Raw genomic sequence first — 19422 nt, forward strand, 5'->3', positions numbered from 1 at the left:
CCTCCCATTTTGACCTTTCATTGATTTCAGATTTCAGCTCTCCCTTCCCCCTTGCTTGTTGGAAGCTGCTGCTTCAAATACTCCAAAACAAAACTAACTTCTGAGTCTCTGCATTTTTGGCACACAAAGCACATACTTGTATGAGTTCTATTGCTTAAGAGACAGCTGTAATATTCTATAATAGACTCCAGTCATCAGAGTGATGTATTGGCTGGGGATTTTTGGGATGACTCTTAGATCTGCAAAAGTGAGTAATGGTAAGTCAATAATATTTCATATTTCAATCCAGTGTCGACAGCCACCTGCACACTCAAAGCACTCTCTTCTCCATTGCCTTTGTCCACATTTCCTGTTGTCGCAGAAAGCACGGAAAATCAAGGAACCCTCCCCTCCTGGGCACCCCCTCTTCAACCCCTTCCATCAGCAGAAGATTCAAGATATTGAGAACACACACCAGGTTCAAGGTCAGCTTCCTTCCTGTAGTATTAGAACTTTGAACAGAACTCTTACACGATAAAGATGAAACCTTGATCTCTCAATTTGCTTTATTATGGCCCTTGTGCCTTCTTTGTCTATTTCACTGAGCTACCTTTGAAACTCGAGGGGAACCAATATCCTTGCAGCAGGTTTGCTACAGCTCTTGGAGAGGGTTTAAATTAATTTGGCAAGGAGGTGGGAACTGGACTCACAGGGCTGTTGGCTTACAAGTGGGGCAGCGTGTAGTGAGATTGTCAGGAAGCACAGGCAGGTGATTTGGCAAAAATGCAGTCAGTGGGACGAGTTGCAGTGAAAATTGAAAAAGTTGACGGATACACGACTAAGTTGTTATATTTGAGTGCAACAGTATAAAGTAGATGATCTTGTAGCTCAGTTAGAGATTGGCAGGTATGATGTTGTGGACATCACTGAGTCATGGCTGAAAGAAGATCATAGTTGTGAGCTTAGTGTCCATGGATACACATCGTATCAAATGGTCAGGCAGGTAGGCAAGGGGATGTCATGGCTCTGTTGCTAAAAAATAAAATGAAATCCTTAAAAAGAGGTCACATAGGATTAGAAGATACAGAATCCTTGTGGGTAGAGTTAATAAACTATAAGGCTAAATAGACCCTGATTGGATTATATACAGGCCCCCAAACAGTGGCCAGGATGTGGACTACAATTTACAACGGGAGACTGAAAAGGCTTGCTCAGCAGGCAATGTTACGATAGTCATAGATAGATAGATAGATAGATAGATACTTTATTCATCCCCATGGGGAAATTCAACTTTTTTTCCAATGTCCCATACACTTGTTGTAGCAAAACTAATTACATACAATACTTAACTCAGTATAAAATATGATATGCATCTAAATCACTATCTCAAAAAGCATTAATAATAGCTTTTAAAAAGTTCTTAAGTCCTGGCGGTAGAATTGTAAAGCCTAATGGCATTGGGGAGTATTGACCTCTTCATCCTGTCTGAGGAGCATTGCATCGATAGTAACCTGTCGCTGAAACTGCTTCTCTGTCTCTGGATGGTGCTATGTAGAGGATGTTCAGAGTTATCCATAATTGACCGTAGCCTACTCAGCGCCCTTCGCTCAGCTACCGATGTTAAACCCTCCAGTACTTTGCCCACGACAGAGCCCGCCTTCCTTACCAGCTTATTAAGACGTGAGGCGTCCCTCTTCTTAATGCTTCCTCCCCAACACGCCACCACAAAGAAGAGGGCGCTCTCCACAACTGACCTATAGAACATCTTCAGCATCTCACTACAGACATTGAATGACGCCAACCTTCTTAGGAAGTACAGTCGACTCTGTGCCTTCCTGCACAAGGCATCTGGAGTCATGGAGGATTTCAATGTGCAGGTAGATTGGGAAAATCAGATTAGTGCTGGATCCCAAGAGAGAGTACTTGTAGAATGCCTACAAGATGACTTTTTAGTGCAGCTTGTGGTTGAGCCTACTAGGGGATTAGTTATTCTGGATTGGGTGTTATGTAGTGAACCAGATTTGATTAGGAAGCTTAAGGTTATGGAACCCTCAGGAAACAGTGATCATAATATGACAAAAGTCAACCTGCAATTGGAGAGGGAGAAGCTGAAGTCAGATGTATCAGTAATACAGTGGAGTACAGGGAATTACAGAGGTATGAAAGAAGAACTAGCCAAAGTTGATTGGAAGGGGACACTAGCAGGGATGACAGCAGAGCAGCTATGGCTGGAGATTCTGGCGGCTATTCAGAAGATGCAAGATAGGTAATCCAAAAGAAGGTGAAGTATTCCAAAGGCAGGATGATATAACCATGGCTGACAAGGGAAGTCAAAACCAACATAAAAGTCAAAGAGAGGGCATATAAAAGAGCAAAGAATGGAGGAAAGTTAAAAGATTGGGGAAGTTTTAAAAACCAACAGAAGGGAAGTAAAGTAGCCTTGGGGGAGGGGGAGGGGTGAAATATGAAGGTAAGCTAACCAATAATGTGAAAGAGGATACCAAAAGTTTTTCCAGGTATATAAAGAGTAAAAGAGAGGCAAAAGTAGGACCGTTGGAAAATGATGCTGGATAGTAATGGGGACAAGGGCATGGCAGACAAACTATAAGTATTTTGCATCAGTCTTCACTGTAGAAGACGCAGGTACTACGATGGAGGTGAGGTTGTGTCGGAGATCAGAAATGAATAAAGTTGCTATTACAAGGGAGAAGGTACTTGGGAAACTGAAAGGGCTTAAGGTAGATAAGTTACCTGGATCAGATGGACTACATCCCAGGGTTCTGAAAGTGGTGGCAGAAGAAATTATGAGGCATTAGTAATGATCTTTCAAGAATAAATAGATTCTGGCATAGTTCAGGAGGACTGGAAAATTGCAAATGTCACTCCACTCTTCAAAAGAGAGAAGAAAGGAAATTGTAGGCCAGTTAGCCTGACCTCAGTGGTTGGGAAGATGTTGGTATCAATTGTTAAGAAAGTCTTTTCAGGATACTTGGAGGCACATGATTTAAAAGGCCAAAGTCAGCATGGTTTCCTCAAGGGAAAATCTTGCCTGACAAATCTGTTGGCATTCTTTAAGGAAATAACAAGTAGGATAGAGAAAGAAGAATTGGTGGATGTTGTGTACCTAGATTTTCAGAAGGCTTTTGAAAAGGTGCCGCACATGAGGATGTTTAACAAAATAAGATACTCGCATGGATAGAGCAGTGGCTGATGGCAGGAGGCAAAGAGTGGGCATGAAGGAAGCCTTTTCTGATTGACTGCCTGTGACTAGTGGTGTTCCACAGGAAATGGTGTTGGGACTGCTTCTTTTTACATTATTTGTCAGTAAAATGGATGACAGAATTGTGGCCAAGTTTGCAGATGATAGGTGGAGGGGCAAGTAGTGTTGAGGAAGCAAAGAGGCTGCAGCAGGACTTAGACAATAGGAGAACAGGCAAAGAATTGGCAGGTGGAATAGTGTCGGGAAATTATGATTACGCACTTTGGTAAAAGGAATAGAAGCATAAACTATTTTCTAAATGGGGAGAAAATTGTGCAGAGGGATTTGGCAGTCCTTGCGCAAGGTTCCTTAAAGGTTAATTTGCAGGTTGACACAGTGGTGAGGAAGGCAAATGCATATAGGAGTGGGATTGAAAATCTGGTTGAATGGTGCCACGACAACAATCTCTCACACAATGTCCGAAAGACCAAGGAATTGATTATTGACCAAAAGGTGAGGAAAGTGGAGTTGCATGAAGTGGTCCTCATTAGGGGATTGGAGATGGAGAGGGTCAGTAAATTTAAATTCCTTAGTACAATCACTTCAGAGGATCTGTCTGGACACCAATATTTAAGGGCTCTCTTTCCTTAGAAGCTTGAGCAGATTCAGTACGTCATCTAAAACTTTGACAAATATCTCTAGATGTACAGTGCAGAGTATCCCGACTGGTTGCATCACAGCCTGGTGTGGAAACACCAGCGCCCAAAAACAGAAAAGCCTAATAGTGGATACAGCCCAGTCCATCACAAGAAAAGCCATCCCCTCCATAATGACATCTACAAGGAACACTGCCGCACGGAAGCAGCATCCATCATCAAGGACCCCTAGCATCCAGACCATGCTGTCATCGTGTTGCTGCCATTGGGAGGGAGGTCCCACACCACCAGGTTCAGGAACAGGTACTGACCTTCAACCAGGCCCTTCCAATGGCCTTCAATCAGGTACTGCCCTTCAATCAGGCTCCTAAATAACTCACTCACCTCAACACTGAACTGATTCCTCAACCTACTGACCAATGTTCTTAGTATTATTGATTTATCACTATTATTAGTAGTACTGATAGTATCTTTTGTAATTGTATATTTTATCACCTTTTGCACATTGGTTGTTTGTCAACCTTTGTAGTTTTCACTGTTCCTGTTATATTTCATTATTCTACAGCAAATGCCCACAAGAAAATGAACCTCAGGGTAGTATATGGTGACAATATGCACTTTGACCATAAATTTCACCAAGTAGTACCTCTGCAAATATTCATGATATCTGACGATCTTACATATGTATAGAGCCGAGGTAGAAATGAAGCCAAACTTCCTGTTCTAATACAAAACAAGGTCAAAGACCACACACGTCAACTTCTAAAAAAAATTCAAGGAACCCGTGCTAAGGAAATTAAAAAATGAACTTCATAAGAAATTGATGGAGAAGTCCTGCCAGCAGGTCAGACATCAAGAAGAAAAAGGGCATTGTAGGCTAAATTATCTTCTTTTAATACCATACACATTTTCAGTCTTTGATTGGGCTTCAAATAAGAAGTGGACGATTTCCTTCTATGGAAACACAGAATGATCCTTAAGCGGCTTTGGGTCAGTTCTGTAAGGAAACACATCTAGCATCACCCAGAACATCTGACAAAGCTCATCTTTTAGACCTTTAGTGTTTCTGTAGCTTTTCCTACTTTTAACCGTGGTGTGCTCCTGGCCTGGCGATCACACTACAGGAAATGGGGTGCTGAGGAATAATTGAACAATATACCCTCTCATTACAAGTCTTTGGATCTGGTACCATCCCTCAGAGCTGGCGATTCCCATTAAAGTTGGACCAGTGAGGGACTGGCAGGTGCCTGCATAACAAGGTTCCCATGCAGCTGGTGGGTGGGAGACCCAGAGGCATCCTATTAAAAATTGCTCAGCGTCCTTAGCAGAGGGAAAATGGTAATTCAAAAATTTCTACAATATGCTTCTGAAAGCCAGTAGATAATGACTCATTTGATATGTGCTGAAGTCATGGGAACCTGTAGTAGACGTGTTAAATAATAATTAGTTGGCAGCCCTCAAGGTTGCTAGTCTGTAAGCAATGAAAAATTGTACATTACTGGGAATTTAAGAAATGTGTGGCAGAACAAGAATCTGAGTGGGTTAGGGAAATGAGGAGAATCCCGTTTTGGTCACAATGCCTGTAAGTTTAAATGAACGGATCCAATATAAATATTTAAAAGGGAATTAGATAAATGTCTGAACAGAGGAAATTTGCAGCCCTTCAGGAAAAGTGGGATGAATTGTATAACTCTACGTTGGCTCAGGTACCATGGAGTGATAGCTTTCTTCTTTCCTATGGCTTTACTAACTGCCCCTGTCTACGTGACAGTATCTTCTACCTTGATCTGAATTATCTATAAGGAAAGGCCGGTAACCCACTGCAGACCTCTTCAAGTGCTCCTTTGCTACTGCAGCTTCCCATTACAATATGTCTATGCCCCTAACTAATTTCAGCAAGGTGCAGAGCTTAATCTACACCCCCTTCACTCCACTCAATCACCAAGCAGCAAACATCCCTCGGCAGACTTAATCAAAAGCACAGAAAAATCCGATACGATCAAAAAACCCAGAGATGCTGGAAATGTGAAATAACCATTCAACAGGTCAGGCAGAATCTGTGGAAAGAGAAGCAGTTACCTCTCAGTGGGAGCTCAGATGAAACAACGTTAGATTGAAGGTCTAAAGACTTGGAGTTCATCCCTGGGTTTCGGCCGTTATAGTGGCAAGTAGCGTCGCAGTTAGTGCAATGCAAATGACCCAGGTTCAGTTCCACCGCCTTCTGTAAGGAGTCTGTACGTCCCCCACATGACCGGGCAGGTTTCCTCCGAGTGCTCCAGTTCCCTCCCACACTCCAAATGCATACAGGTTGGTAGGTTAATGAGTCACATGAGCACCGTGGACCCGTTGGCCTGGTAGGGCCGTCACTGTGCTGTCTGTCTAAGAAAGACATTTCAGCTACTAGTCCCTTTGTCACATTTCCACATACAGGTTGCATCATCTGCTGAGTGCTTATAGCATTTTGTTGCCTGAAAAAATAAGCTAATAAATTGCAATTTCTTACTCAATCAACATTACACTTTCTTTGAATCAACAAAGATGTCAAATTATAGAACTACTACCGAGACCAACCTGTTCTATCTTTCCTCAGAAACTATAGATTCAACACTATAGCACCCAAGCAACTGTTGGAAACTGGAATCTTTTGCCTCGTCTACCCTGCCACACGTCAGTCACTTCTGCCACCAGTTCCATACTTGGCTTTTGCAATTTTTGCAATACATCAACTACACTGAACTAAATTGATCAGTGATCTGTGAACTGATCTCAACTAAATTGAGATCGTGTTTCTGATTAATTTTCTTTTAACCACTCCACTCAATTCAAATATATATCCTATACTCAAACTGTAATAAAGGTTTTGAACCTTATTTCATGTTTTTGGGTGGAGTGCTAACCCACAGTACTTCTACATAAAGCTTGTTGAGTTTGGGTGTTTTCAGACTGATGTTAAATGCAGTATTCATGATATAGCTTGACCAGAAAACTCTGCACCCACAGGTTCTTTCCTACCTTACTGATTTCACAATGGAAGTGGAGGCTGTTTCTATACGTTGCTGGTAGCAGACAGAAGGTGGGGGATTAGTGTTTGAACACCATACTTATCCTTTTATTTTATGGAAAATCATTGGTAGGAAAGTCTCAGGAAATTTAAGACAAGCTGTAGATGTTAGAAATCCAAACAAAAATAGAAAATACTGTAACTTTCCAACGGGTCAGACAGTAAACTGACTGTAAATTCATTCTCTCTACACAGTTGCTGCCTGACATAAGACCATTGGATATAGGAGCAGAATTAGGCCATTTGGCCCATTGAGTCTACTCCACCATTTCATCATGGCTGATCCATTTTCCCTCTTAGCCCCATTCTCCTGTCTTCTCCTCGTATCCCTTCATGGCCCGACTAATCAAGAATCTATTGAGCTTTGCCTTAAATATACCCAGTAACTTGGCCTCCATAGCCACTTGTGACATTTGCAATTTTCCATTTCTCTGGAACCATGTTGAATCGAGTGTTTTTTATAAGATCATTACCAATGTCTCCACAATCTCATCAGCTTCCTCTTTCAGAACCTAAGGGTGTAGACCATTTTAAAAAGCTTCCCAATCCTCTAACTCCCCATTAATTTTTGCTCAATCATATGCCCTCTCTTTGGCTTTTATGTTGGCTATGACTTCTCTTGTTAGCCACGGCCGTGTCATCTTCTTCTTCTCTGGAATGTATATATCCTGCCTGCACCTTACAAATTGCTCCCAGAAACTCCAACCATTGCTGCTCTGCCATCATCCCTGCCAGTGTTCCTTTCCACTCAATTTTAGCCAGCTCCTCTCTCATGCCTCTGTAATTCCCTTTACTCCACTGTAATACTGATACATCTGACTGTAGCTTCTCCTTCTCAAGTTGCAGGGTGAATTATATTACATTATGATCACTGGCCCTTAAGGGATCCTTTACCTTAATATCCCTAGTCAATTCCAGTTCATTGCACAACACCCAATTTAGAGTAGTTGATCCTCTAGTGGGCTCAACCATGAGCTGCTGTAAAAAGCCATCTTGTAGGCATTCTAGAAATTCCCCCTCTTGGAATCCCGCACCAACCTGATTTTCCCAATCTCCCTGCATATTGAAAATCCCCATGACCATTATAACACTGCCCTTTTGACACACATTTTCTATATATATTTAACTCCAATCAGTGTTTTTTTACCCTTCCAGTTCCCTAGGTCTACCCACGACGAGTCAACACCTCTTTCTAATGAATTGATGAACATTTCCATCAATTTCCATTTTGTTGCTAATTTCAGAGTAGACTGGCCTGATGGCAAAGATTTCAGAGGAACCAGAAACTCATCAATAAGCTCCTGTATCTGAGCACTCTATACACTTTGTCATTTGCAGCTTTACTATGACAGGGTGGTGCAAGTTGAATTTATGCCTTTTTGCAAGTATTGTCAAGGATCTCTTGAGTTTAAACTGCTTCTTCACACCTGAGTACAACCAACCAAGATTTCCTTTACAATTTAGTATGACAAATTTCCAATATACTTCAGGTCTTAATCTCCTTTCTGTTCCTTGAATGTCTTTCACTCTTAACAATTCTGTCCCATGCTCCCTCTATTATTCAGCTCTAATTCCTATTTCTCTCTGACTTTCTCTAAAGCCCAATAATGACAGGCTTACCCAAATGGAGGAGTGCTGAGGAAACCTCAGTGAGTTTGCTTGTAGGGCCAGCAGCCAAAGGGTCTGGTTTACTCCAAACAATGCCAGCTCGGATCAGGCGGGAGTGGATGTAATCTCGACAGAGGGCTTTAGCTTGAGAAATTAGCTCTTTATCGGGTGGGGAGCGGTCAAACACTTCCATCACCTCAGCTGCAAAGACAGAAGACCGTCTAAGCATCTCCATCTGTGAAAAACAAAGCAAGATTTTAGTTAGAACTAAACCTGAATAATTCTGGAAAATACCTGCAAAATTACATCTGGAAAATAGCAAACGTCAACACAAAGGGAAGAGAGCCTCACTGACAAGTAACTGGAAAATATTACTACTACACACAACAGGAAGATATCAGCATTAACCTAGCTTGAAATGAACAGCTCTCCGACACAAATGGAAGGTATCAACACCTCTACGAAATATCAGCTGGGCTTCACCACTGAAAACATCAGCACCAACCCACAACTGGAAAATGTGTCTGCAACAGTGTACAACTGAAACCGAAATAGGGATAAACATCAACTCTGTACACCCTATAAAAGAATGGCAAATTTGCTGTTTGGGTTTCTCTGTAATGTCACATTACAATGTGTACTCGAATCTGTGGATACTGCAAAGTGGGATATGAGATGCATTCAGTCAGGAGAGTAAATTATATTTTCAGTCCTTTTATCTGATACCTCACATTATGCACGGTTCGCCACATTTCACTGTTAATTACAGTCTCCGTCCACTTTTGTTTCTGTGACCTTTATTCTCTTTCACATTACTAGAATTGATCTTTCATTCTTTTGACCCCTCTGCTTCCCATGGTGTCATTTTGACCAATTTTACTCTCTGCTGGAGTTGTGTGGAAGGAGGAAGAGAACACGAGGAAAAAGGCAGGTTGCACCTGTTAGATAGATAGATAGATAGATAGATAGATAGTTAGATAGATAGATAGATAGATAGATAGATACTTTATTCATCCCCATGGGGAAATTCAACTTTTTTCCAATGTCCCATACACTTGTTGTAGCAAAACTAATTACATACAATACTTAACTCAGTAAAAAAAATGTGATATGCATCTAAATCACTATCTCAAAAAGCATTAATAATAGCTTTAAAAAGTTCTTAAGTCCTGGCGGTAGAATTGTAAAGCCTAATGGCATTGGGGAGTATTGATCTCTTCATCCTGTCTGAGGAGCATTGCATCGATAGTAACCTGTCGCTGAAACTGCTTCTCTGTCTCTGGATGGTGCTATGTAGAGGATGTTCAGAGTTATCCATAATTGACCGTAGCCTACTCAGCGCCCTTCGCTCAGCTACCGATGTTAAACTCTCCAGTACTTTGCCCACGACAGAGCCCGCCTTCCTTACCAGCTTATTAAGACGTGAGGCGTTGACAAGCGCATTACAGGCGTGAGACTTGCCAGTGGTCTTTGGTTAGTATGGAAGTGTAGTAAAGAGGGTGTTTTGTACAGAATGACAAGAGTAGGAACTCTGTCCACTGTACTTGTCATACAGAAAACATTCAAATCACAACAGTTTTGGTAGTATGTCAGAAATGTGCTAAGTGGTAGGGCCAGGACCAGGACCAGGACCAGCATCAGAATCAGGTTAAGGATCAGGTCTAATATCACCAGCATGCATTGTGAAAGTTGTTGACAACTTGTTGGCAGCAGTACAAGGAAATACATGATAAATATAGAGGAATATATACTAAGAATATATAGTACATGTCTATTAAATAGTTAAATTAGAATAAGTAGTGCAAAAATAACAGAAATTAAAAAGCAGTTAGATGGTGTTCATGGGTTCAATGTCCATTCAGAAATCAGATGACCGAGGGGAAGAAGCTGTTCCTGAATCGCTGAGTGTGTGCTTCTGTACGGTAACAATGAGAAGCAGGCATGTCCTGGGAGGTGGGTGTCCTTAAAGATGGACACCACCTTCCTATGGCACCACTCCTTGAAGATTTCTTGGATACGACAGAGGCTGGTACCCACAGTGGAACTGACTGTTGCCCCTGGCAGAGCTGACTGGTACCCATGGTGGAACTGACTGTTGTCCCTGGCAGAGCTGACTGGTACCCATGGTGGAACTGACTGTTGCCCCTGGCAGAGCTGACTGGTACCCATGGTGGAACTGACTGTTGTCCCTGGCAGAGCTGACTGGTACCCATGGTGGAACTGACTAAGAGTCTAGCTCCCTGGTGGAGCTGACTACTTTGGTAGTTTCTTCCTTTGCCAAAGCTGCCATCAAACTCAGAGTAACAGTGAGGCAGTGGAATTTTGCCAGGCCACTAATTACTGGGAGGCAACAAAATGGGCTTTTCCCTGGGACAGGTGAAATCTGTACAAACAAGACAGTTTGTATCTGAACTGGAGGGGAACTAATATCATCACTGGGGGTTTGCTAGTGCTTCTCCTGAAGGTTTGAACTACAGTGACAGGGTGTGGAGAGGAAGAACGACTGGTAGAGCTGAGGCAGGAAGTTGTTATGACAAGTTGAACTGACAAGGAAGGACAGGATGATAATAAACACAGGTACATGGCCAATAAAACAGGGATCTTTGAGGTAAAAATAATTTATTTAAAGGCAGCACCCAACTTGCATGCATCAAATTTTCAGAAGCAATTAAGTAATAAGGAGCAAGTAGTGTCTTTGTCATAGCTAGCACTGTAGGTGGGGGGGGGGTAAATATTAGTGGCACTCCCACTGCTTCTGCATTTAATTATTAAATCTTTTCGGTCAACCTTGGCAACAGAGGTGAGGAAAATCGGTGGGGAAAATGAACCCTTGAGCTTCTGACTGCGGGTGAGAGTGTTACCACGGGCCAACAGAAGGGAAGCACCGGGGAGATGTTTTACAGAAAGTAAGAGGTAACCACAGAGAAAGAGATAAAGACGCCTAATTTAATAGATAAGTGTTGAAACAGGGAAGCGACTGGGATGTTGCATCAGAAGTGGTCAAACAGCCCAAAGCCTTTTCAAACGACCCAATCTATAAAACAACGCACACAAAACTGGGCAGGGGAGGCAGCATCTATGGAATAGAGTAAACAGTCCATGTTTCGTTCCCGATGAACGCTCTCGGTCCTAAACGTCACTGTTTACCCTTTTCCATAGATGCTGCCTGCCCTGCCCAGTTCCTCCAGCATCTTGTGTGTTGTTTGGATTTCCAGCATCTGCAGATTTTCTCTTGTTTGTCAGCCGACTAATTAAAATCAGCGCCCATCTGTCTCCACGCCGGGCGACATGTGTCAACCATTCCCTCCGAGACACAATCACTGTCCATGCAGGAACAGCAAACCCACTGAGAAACAAAAAAGGTCAAATTGCCGGCAACTGCCGGTGATATTAAACATGACGATGGTGTGAAACGTTTGCCAAGATCAGAGAACAACTCAAATATGATTCTGATTCTTTCATGCTAAAACATTATCTTAAAAAAAATCACATTTCCAGCCTGCTTAAAATAACAGCAAATAAACACGAGAGAGTAACTCCGACAAAGTGTGTTTCATCTGAGGCGCTCGGCTTCTCTTCCCACAGATGCTGCCCGACCTGCCTGCCGAGTGTTTCCAGCATTTTCTGTTATGTTTATTAAAATAATCAAAGCAGATCTGTAATGCAAATTTTAAACCCGTGCCAGCCCTACAAAACACCCCGCTGGAACACAAAAATGAGACGGTGGTGTGCGAAACGCGGTCTCACATCACTTTGCCTTTAGATCTATCACTGTAAATTAAGAAAGTAATGGCATCCGTACCTTAAGTTTGTGAATGGATGGCGTGCAAATGCCAATAACAATATTTATCGTGAATATGATGACTTGAACGTTTTGTATTTCTATGCTTTGGATGGCGTTTTCTTTGACCTCGGACTCCCTGGGCAATGAATCCACGATAAAGGGCGGTGGGTGAGAAACAGCGACGTGGCTGCAAGGAGTGAAACCACCGCGCTCTTTATCCGCACCGGGAAAGCAGTTGGAAAGAGATGCCCCCTCACAAAGGAGCGTTCAAAAGCCGCACTCACCTCGCTTGGGACTTTTATAAAAGGAAGTTCCTCGGCTAACTTGGCTCACTTTTCCAGTCTCCCTCGCGGATTAAGAGCTCCAGTGTACGCCCACCGCCTCTCCTTTTTTGGCCAGACGCTTTACCAATGTGCTTCGAATTAAGATGCCTCTGGGCGACCAGCAACTTTCACAAACAACCCCATTTAAGGGAAGGGGACAAGCTGTGATCGGAGCCTGGGCCAAATCCACACTCAGCGACCGCCCTGCGCACAAAGAGCACGCACCTCGAGATTTTAGTCTCAAACCATCTCGGAGTCAGCGTGTCGATTCCCTCACGCTGGAGACACACTGCCCCTTTCTGGCCGCCCGACAACTCGAAATAGAAGCATACCCTCCTCCCTGACGGAAAGGACGCCCAGTAGCACGGAGGTTTAATTGGAAGATGTCTCGAAAAAGAATATGAAGAGATGTCAAATAAATTTATATTTCTAGAAATTACAGAAAAATAAACGTACATAAACATACACAGACGTGTTTCTGGATAGTCCCTTGGAGAATGAATCTGAACCCCGTTTATTATCACTGTCGTGAAAATTGCCGGTATAAGTCATAAAATTACAATAAACTACAAAAGAAAGAAATAGTGCAAAAAGAGAATAAGGAGGTCACTGGCCCGCGAACCATTCAGAAATCGGCTGGCGGGGCTATTTCTGAATCGGTAGGTTTGTGTCTTCAGGCTCCCTGACGGTAGTAGGGAAAAGAGGACATGGCCCGTGTGGTCAGGGACCTTAGTGACGGATGCCGCCACCTCTTGAAGATGTGGAGGGAAGGGTTCTGCCCGTGACTGAGCTGTCTGAACCTACAACGCTCTCCTTAAAAGGGGTTGTTCGTGGTGCCTCCAGGCCAGGCTCTGGTGTTCTCCAGCGTAGACCAACAGAAGTCTCGCTGACATACCGAATCTCCTCAGACTCTCAATGAAGTAGAACCGCTTTCTTTGTGATTGCATCAATACGTTGAACTCAGGACAGATCTTCAGAGATGTTGAGGCCCTGGAACTTGAAGCTGCTCGCCCTTTCCACTGCTGAGCCTTCAATAGCGACTGGTGCGAGATCAGATCCACGACTTCCCTTTCCTGAAGTCCACAAACAATCCCCCGGTCTTGCTGACGTTGAGTGCGAGGTGGTTGTTACTACATAACTCAACCAACTGACATATTTCACCCCTCGTCGCCATCTGCGGTTTTTCAGTGATCCGAGCTGCGCTTGCTAACATAACCGCGAGTGCAGAGAGAGCAGAGCAGTGGGCTAAGCGCCGCCTCCAAGCTGCGCCAGTGTTAATGGTCAGCGAGGTGGAGATGTCCTAGTCTGTAATAACTGGGTTCCAAATGAGGAAATCGAGTATCCAGTTACAGGCGGGGATACAGAGGCCCAAATTTAGAAGTTGGCACTTAATACTGAGGGGCTGATGGTAGTGAATGCTGAGCTGTAATCAATGAACAGCAGTCTGACGTACATTTTGAAATTGTCTAGGTGCCCCAGAGTGGAGAGCTAGAGGAACTGTGTTTGTAGTGGACCCATTACAGCGGTAGGTGAATTGCAGCAGATCTAGAACCTTGCTCAGCTAGGAGTTAATTCAAGCCATAACTAACCTCTTTAGTACTTCATTATGCTAGATGTGAGTACTACCATTGAGAGTCATTGAGACAGCTCACCCTGCTCTTCTTCAGCACCAGTATGATGGCTGCCATTTTGAAGCGGGTAGGAACCTCACACTCGTTTCTATTTTAGTTCTGTGGTTAATGTGGGACCTGCAAACTCTTTCACAAATGGAGCAGGAGGTGGCCTGTGGGGTGAGTGGAGAGTCGGTGACGTGCTCTCCTCCTTCCGCCTCTTACTCCTGATCTATGAACTTGTCTTTCTCAACCCCATCCAAATGCTTCTTCCCCACTTTGAGCCATCAGAGGCCAGAGATTCCCAGGAGGCAATGGGATGTCATATTTCTTCCGGGGAGGATTTGTTTTTTTCTCTCTCTCTCTTTTCTGTCTGATAACCTCTTTCTCTTTCAGAACATGTATGTTTTGTGTGTCCCTGTTATCAGGATGTGATCAGCCCCGAGTAACTGACGTAGAGTGAGAAAAGCCGGGATACTGGGGCTGTAGATATTGACGTCAGTATTAGGAGGGGCTCTGGCATCACTTCACTTATTCCTCTGGCATGTTGATTTTGTAGAGACAATGCCGATGGCACCTTCTCGGTATCTGTGGTTCCTGCTGAATGTATCAGATCTCAGATGTGCTGTATTTTTGGAGAACTGGGATCTTTGCTGCTTGTGAACCATGATTTTAGTGCTAGGTCTGAGGTACTGATCCCCATATTACCATTTCTCAATCAACCTGAGGTTCTACTCTGGCACTGAAGGCAATGACAAGTCGTCCCTTCGGAGAGCTGGCTTCACCCATTCAAACACACCAATACACACATCCACAAGGCAAATATAAACCATCTCCTGGGTACACATATTTAAATAGATGCAATTCAAAACATTGGTCTCCCATGTTGAAGAAATTCCTGTGGTTTACAAGCATAATCAGACCCAAGAGGAAATTAAATGAAAGGAGAAAAGACAAGGAACAAATCTTGGTCAAAAAGGCATCTTTCAGGAGAGACTCAAAAGGGAGCCAGAGACTTTGTTTATCGGAACGTTAACGGAACCTGTAAAAGCAGTAGGAAATGCTGGAAATACTCAGTGTGTCAGACCATATTTGTGAACATGAATGCTGCCTGTCTGCTGTGCATTTCCTGCACTGAGTTTATTTCAGACTACTGGGACTGCAATTATTTGTTTCTACAATACTTTTCACTTCACAGTTCTGGCATAGGGTGACGGGGTGGAGATACGTCTCCACCAGACAAGGTGCAAGGCACTCCTTCCCTCTGCTGGCCTGCAGGTCACCCTTGGGCAAGGTGTAGCACCTGCTTAGCCCCCACACCCCCTGATCAGGGTCTCGTGAAGCTGTGGGAGCAGGTGGTGGATGGCCATATGAGTAGCTGGTGTATATCACAAGTCCTGGTTATGTGACCGCTGATGTCAGGCAGACAATCTCTGAAGAGCGTTGATAATGGTTTCAGGTCGCTCATCTTGTAAAAACACCGCCCAGAAGAAGGGAATGGCAGACCACTTCTGTAGAAAAATTTGCCAAGAAGAACCATGGTCATCGAAAGACCACGGTCGTACAACATGACGCGTGATGATGCTGCTGAATCCTGCCATTGTTTACATTCTTTGCTGCTCCTGATTTCCTTCTGTGTAAGCCTCCTCCATCTTTCCCACCCTCTCTCAGCTAGCACCATTACCATTTGTGCTTTGCCGTTTCTCTTGGTTTCCTCTCTACACCAAGCTTATTTCAGTCTCCTCAAGTACTTACAGCCTCTCCCCAGACTTTGCCACCACCTAGTTTACAGCGGCCAACGAATCTGCCAGCCCCCACGTCTTTGGGATGTGGAAGGAAGGTGCAAGACCTGGAGGAGATCCGTGCTGTCACAGAAAGAAGCCACAAACAGCCAGTGCCAGAGGTCACGATCGAATTGGAGTCGTGGCATCCCAAAGTGATGCTGCATGATCTGTTTAGTACTTCCATCATAGAGTCATACACCACTACACAGAAACAGACCCATCAGCCCATCTAATCCATGCTGAACTGCTAGTCTGTGTGTCCCATTGACCCATATCCAGATCCTCCTATCCATGTACCTATCTAAACTTCTCTTAAATGATGAAGTTAAACCTACATCCACCACTTTCTCAGGCAGCTTGTTTCCAAACTCTCACCACCCTCTCAGTGAAGAAGCCCCACCTCATGTTCCTCTTAAATATTTCACCTTTCACCCTTAACCCATGACCTCTAGTTATAGTCTCACCCAATCTCAGTACAAAAAAACCTGCTTGTATTTACACTGTCTATACTCCTCATAATTGTTTATACCTCTATCAAATTTCCCCTCAGTCTGCTAAGCTCCTAACCTATTCGAACACTCCATATAACTCAGCTCCTCAATTCCTGGCAACATCCTTGTAAATTCTCTGTCTTATTGATACCTTTCCTGTAAATAGGTGACCAGAACTGCACATAATACTCTACATTTGGCCTCAATGAAGCCTTATACAACTTCAACATAACATCCTGATCCCAGACTCAGTACTGTGATTTATAAAAGTCAATGTGTCAAAAGCTAACAATACAACCTATCCGTCTGTGATACCACTTTCAAGGAATTATGGGTCTGTATTCCCAGAGCCCTCTGTTCTACTGCACTTCTCAGTGTCCTACTGTTCATCATAAGCCCTACTTTGGTTTGTCCTCCCAAAGTCACACTTGTCTGCACTAAATTTCATCTGCCAGTTTTCAGCCAATTTTCCCACTGCAAGCTTTAATAGCCTTCCTTGATGTCCAGTACACTCTCGATTTCGATGGCATCTGCAAATTTGCTGATTCAGTTTACCACATTATCATCAAAATTATTAATATAGATGACAAACAGCAACATACCTCACCGAACCCTATGGCACACCACTGGTCCCACGCCTCCAGTCAGAGAGGTAACCATCAACTGTACTCCAGTTTCTGGCATCCCCCATGAAGCCAATATTGATCCAATTTATCCTGAATGCCGAGCAACTGAACTTTCTTGACCAACCTCCCATGCAGGACTTTGATAAAGTCCATGTAGGTCATGTCCACTGCCTTATCTCATCAGCTTATCCATCCACACCTGCCAGATCCTTTCTGATGCCATCAAAATCAGCCTCTCTCCAATCCAAGGGCCAGACCTACCCTTCTCCATAATTATTTTGAAACTAATGGAATTATGATCACCATATCCAAAGTGTTTCTCTACACACACTTCTGTCACCTCCCCTGTTTCATATCCTAATAGGAGATCCACTATCACACTCTCCGGACTTTATATATTGATTAAGAAAACTTTTCTGACAAACTCTATGCTGTCCAATCCTTTTGTTGTAACGTGAGTATTATTAAAAGTAAGTTAATACTAATTGGGGGGCTGTTGGTAGCAAGAGGCGGGATCCGGGGTTGGCAGGGTCTTTACTTCCACTCTTTTTACTCCCAGTATGCATTGTATATCGTTCCTCCACCCATGCTGCACGAGGTACCTGGAAGCCTCTGTATTGTAAATATCATTTGCCGTCCCAGATAAAGATGCTCTTTTGGCCATCAAGTTGTCGAGTGGTCTTTTTGTAAAGTAGAAGTTACCACACCTTTCACAGTATGTGAATCCAAATCAATATGGGGAAAGTTAAAATCACCTACTATCACAACCTTTTTTCCCTCCAACTCTCTGCTATCCCTCTAAAAATTTGCTCTTCTAAATCCCACTGACTATTGGGTTGTCTATAACATACTTCCATTAATGTGGTCATCCCTTCCTTATTCTTCATCTCCACCCATATACAAGCCCTCCAGTCCATCCTATCTGAGCACTGCTCTGACACTTTCCTTGATGAGGAATGCTACCCTCTCTATCATGTCTAAAACATGGAACCCCACAATACTGAGCTGCAAGTCCCTACCCCCAACTACAACCAAGTCTCACAAATGGATACAATATCATAATTCCATGTGCTGATCCATGCTCTGAGCTCATCTGCCTTATATACAAATCTGCTAGCATTGAAATAGATGCAACTCAGAACATTAGTCCCACCATGCTCGACCTTTCGATTCCTACCTTCGTTTGTAGCTGACCTGGCTCTCTAGTTCCTTTCCCTCTGCAACTTTAAACCCCTAAAGAAAAACTAGCAAACCTTCCCACAAGGATATTAGTTCCCCTCTAGTTCATGTGCGTATCATCCCATATGTACAGGTCCCACCTTCCTGAAAGAGAGCTTATTGATACAAAAATCTGAAGCACTCCCTCCTGGATCATTTCCTTAGTCATGTGTTAAACTATATTATCTCCCTTCTTCTAGCCTCTTTAGAGCTATCCTGAGATCACCAAATGGAAGTCCTGATGGTACCAATGTAGACCACGACCTTTGGCTGCTCACCCTCCCCCTTAAGAATGTTATGAACTCAGTCTGAGATGTCTTTGACCCTGGTACCTGGGAGGTAACATATCATCTAGTAATCTCATTCTTGTCCATGGAACCTCCTGTCTGTCTCCAACCCAATAAATCCCCTAGCATCACTGCCCGCCTCTTCTCCCCACTTCCCTTCAGAGCCAGATTCAGTGCCAGAGACATGACTGCTGTGGCTTCCCCCTGTTGGGTAATCTCCCCAACAGTATCCAAAGCAATGCACTTGTTAGTGAGGAGAATGACCACAGGAGTACCCTGCACTGGCTGCCTATCCCCGCTCACTCTCCTGATGGTCACCCAGTTTCCCGTAACCTCAAGTGTAACTACCTCAGTTCTGTACCTGAAGTGTAACTACATCATTGCATCTCCTGTCGATCAGCTCCTCAACCTCCCGAATAACTTGGAGATCATCCAGCTCCAGCTCCAGTTCCCTAATGCAGTCTCTAAGAAGCTTGCAAGAGTAGTAGTTGAGGACACTGAAGTTCCTACACTCCGTAAGAGGAGCATTCCACTGACCTGACTGTCATCTTCACTGTGCAATAAGAAATAAGAAAAGAAAGAAGCTTATCTGAGCCTTTGCCTCTTCTTGCCAAAGTCTCAAGCTCCAGTCTTGTAACCCTGCCCACTCCAGCAACGGCCACTCCACTTAAGAATAATGTCCTTCTTTGTCCCTTAACCCCAATGATTTCAAGTCTGCTGAAAAGTCCTGACGGACCCTGTTCACTTTTCAAAACTCAAGCCCACTCACCTGAAGCAATGGTGTAAACATCTCAAG

The 19422-nt window shown here is 43.6% G+C and overlaps 1 protein-coding gene across 3 annotated transcripts in view; it reads right to left on the reverse strand.

Annotated features, from left to right (window-relative positions):
- The window catches only part of boka (BCL2 family apoptosis regulator BOK a), a 65575-nt gene extending 51756 nt beyond the window's left edge, over positions 1-13819 (reverse strand). The window contains exons 1-2 of one of the 3 annotated variants that reach the window (XM_073040578.1): positions 13506-13819; positions 8516-8738 (exon numbers count right to left, since the gene is read on the reverse strand). In XM_073040578.1, the coding sequence (XP_072896679.1) occupies positions 8516-8738 (223 nt within the window). In that variant the 5' untranslated portion in view covers positions 13506-13819. The other 2 variants (XM_073040576.1, XM_073040577.1) reach the window with 2 other exon arrangements.
- Positions 13820-19422: the final 5603 nt, after the last annotated feature.

Source organism: Hemitrygon akajei, chromosome 3, assembly GCF_048418815.1.
Source record: "Hemitrygon akajei chromosome 3, sHemAka1.3, whole genome shotgun sequence".
Classification (NCBI taxonomy): domain Eukaryota; kingdom Metazoa; phylum Chordata; class Chondrichthyes; order Myliobatiformes; family Dasyatidae; genus Hemitrygon; species Hemitrygon akajei.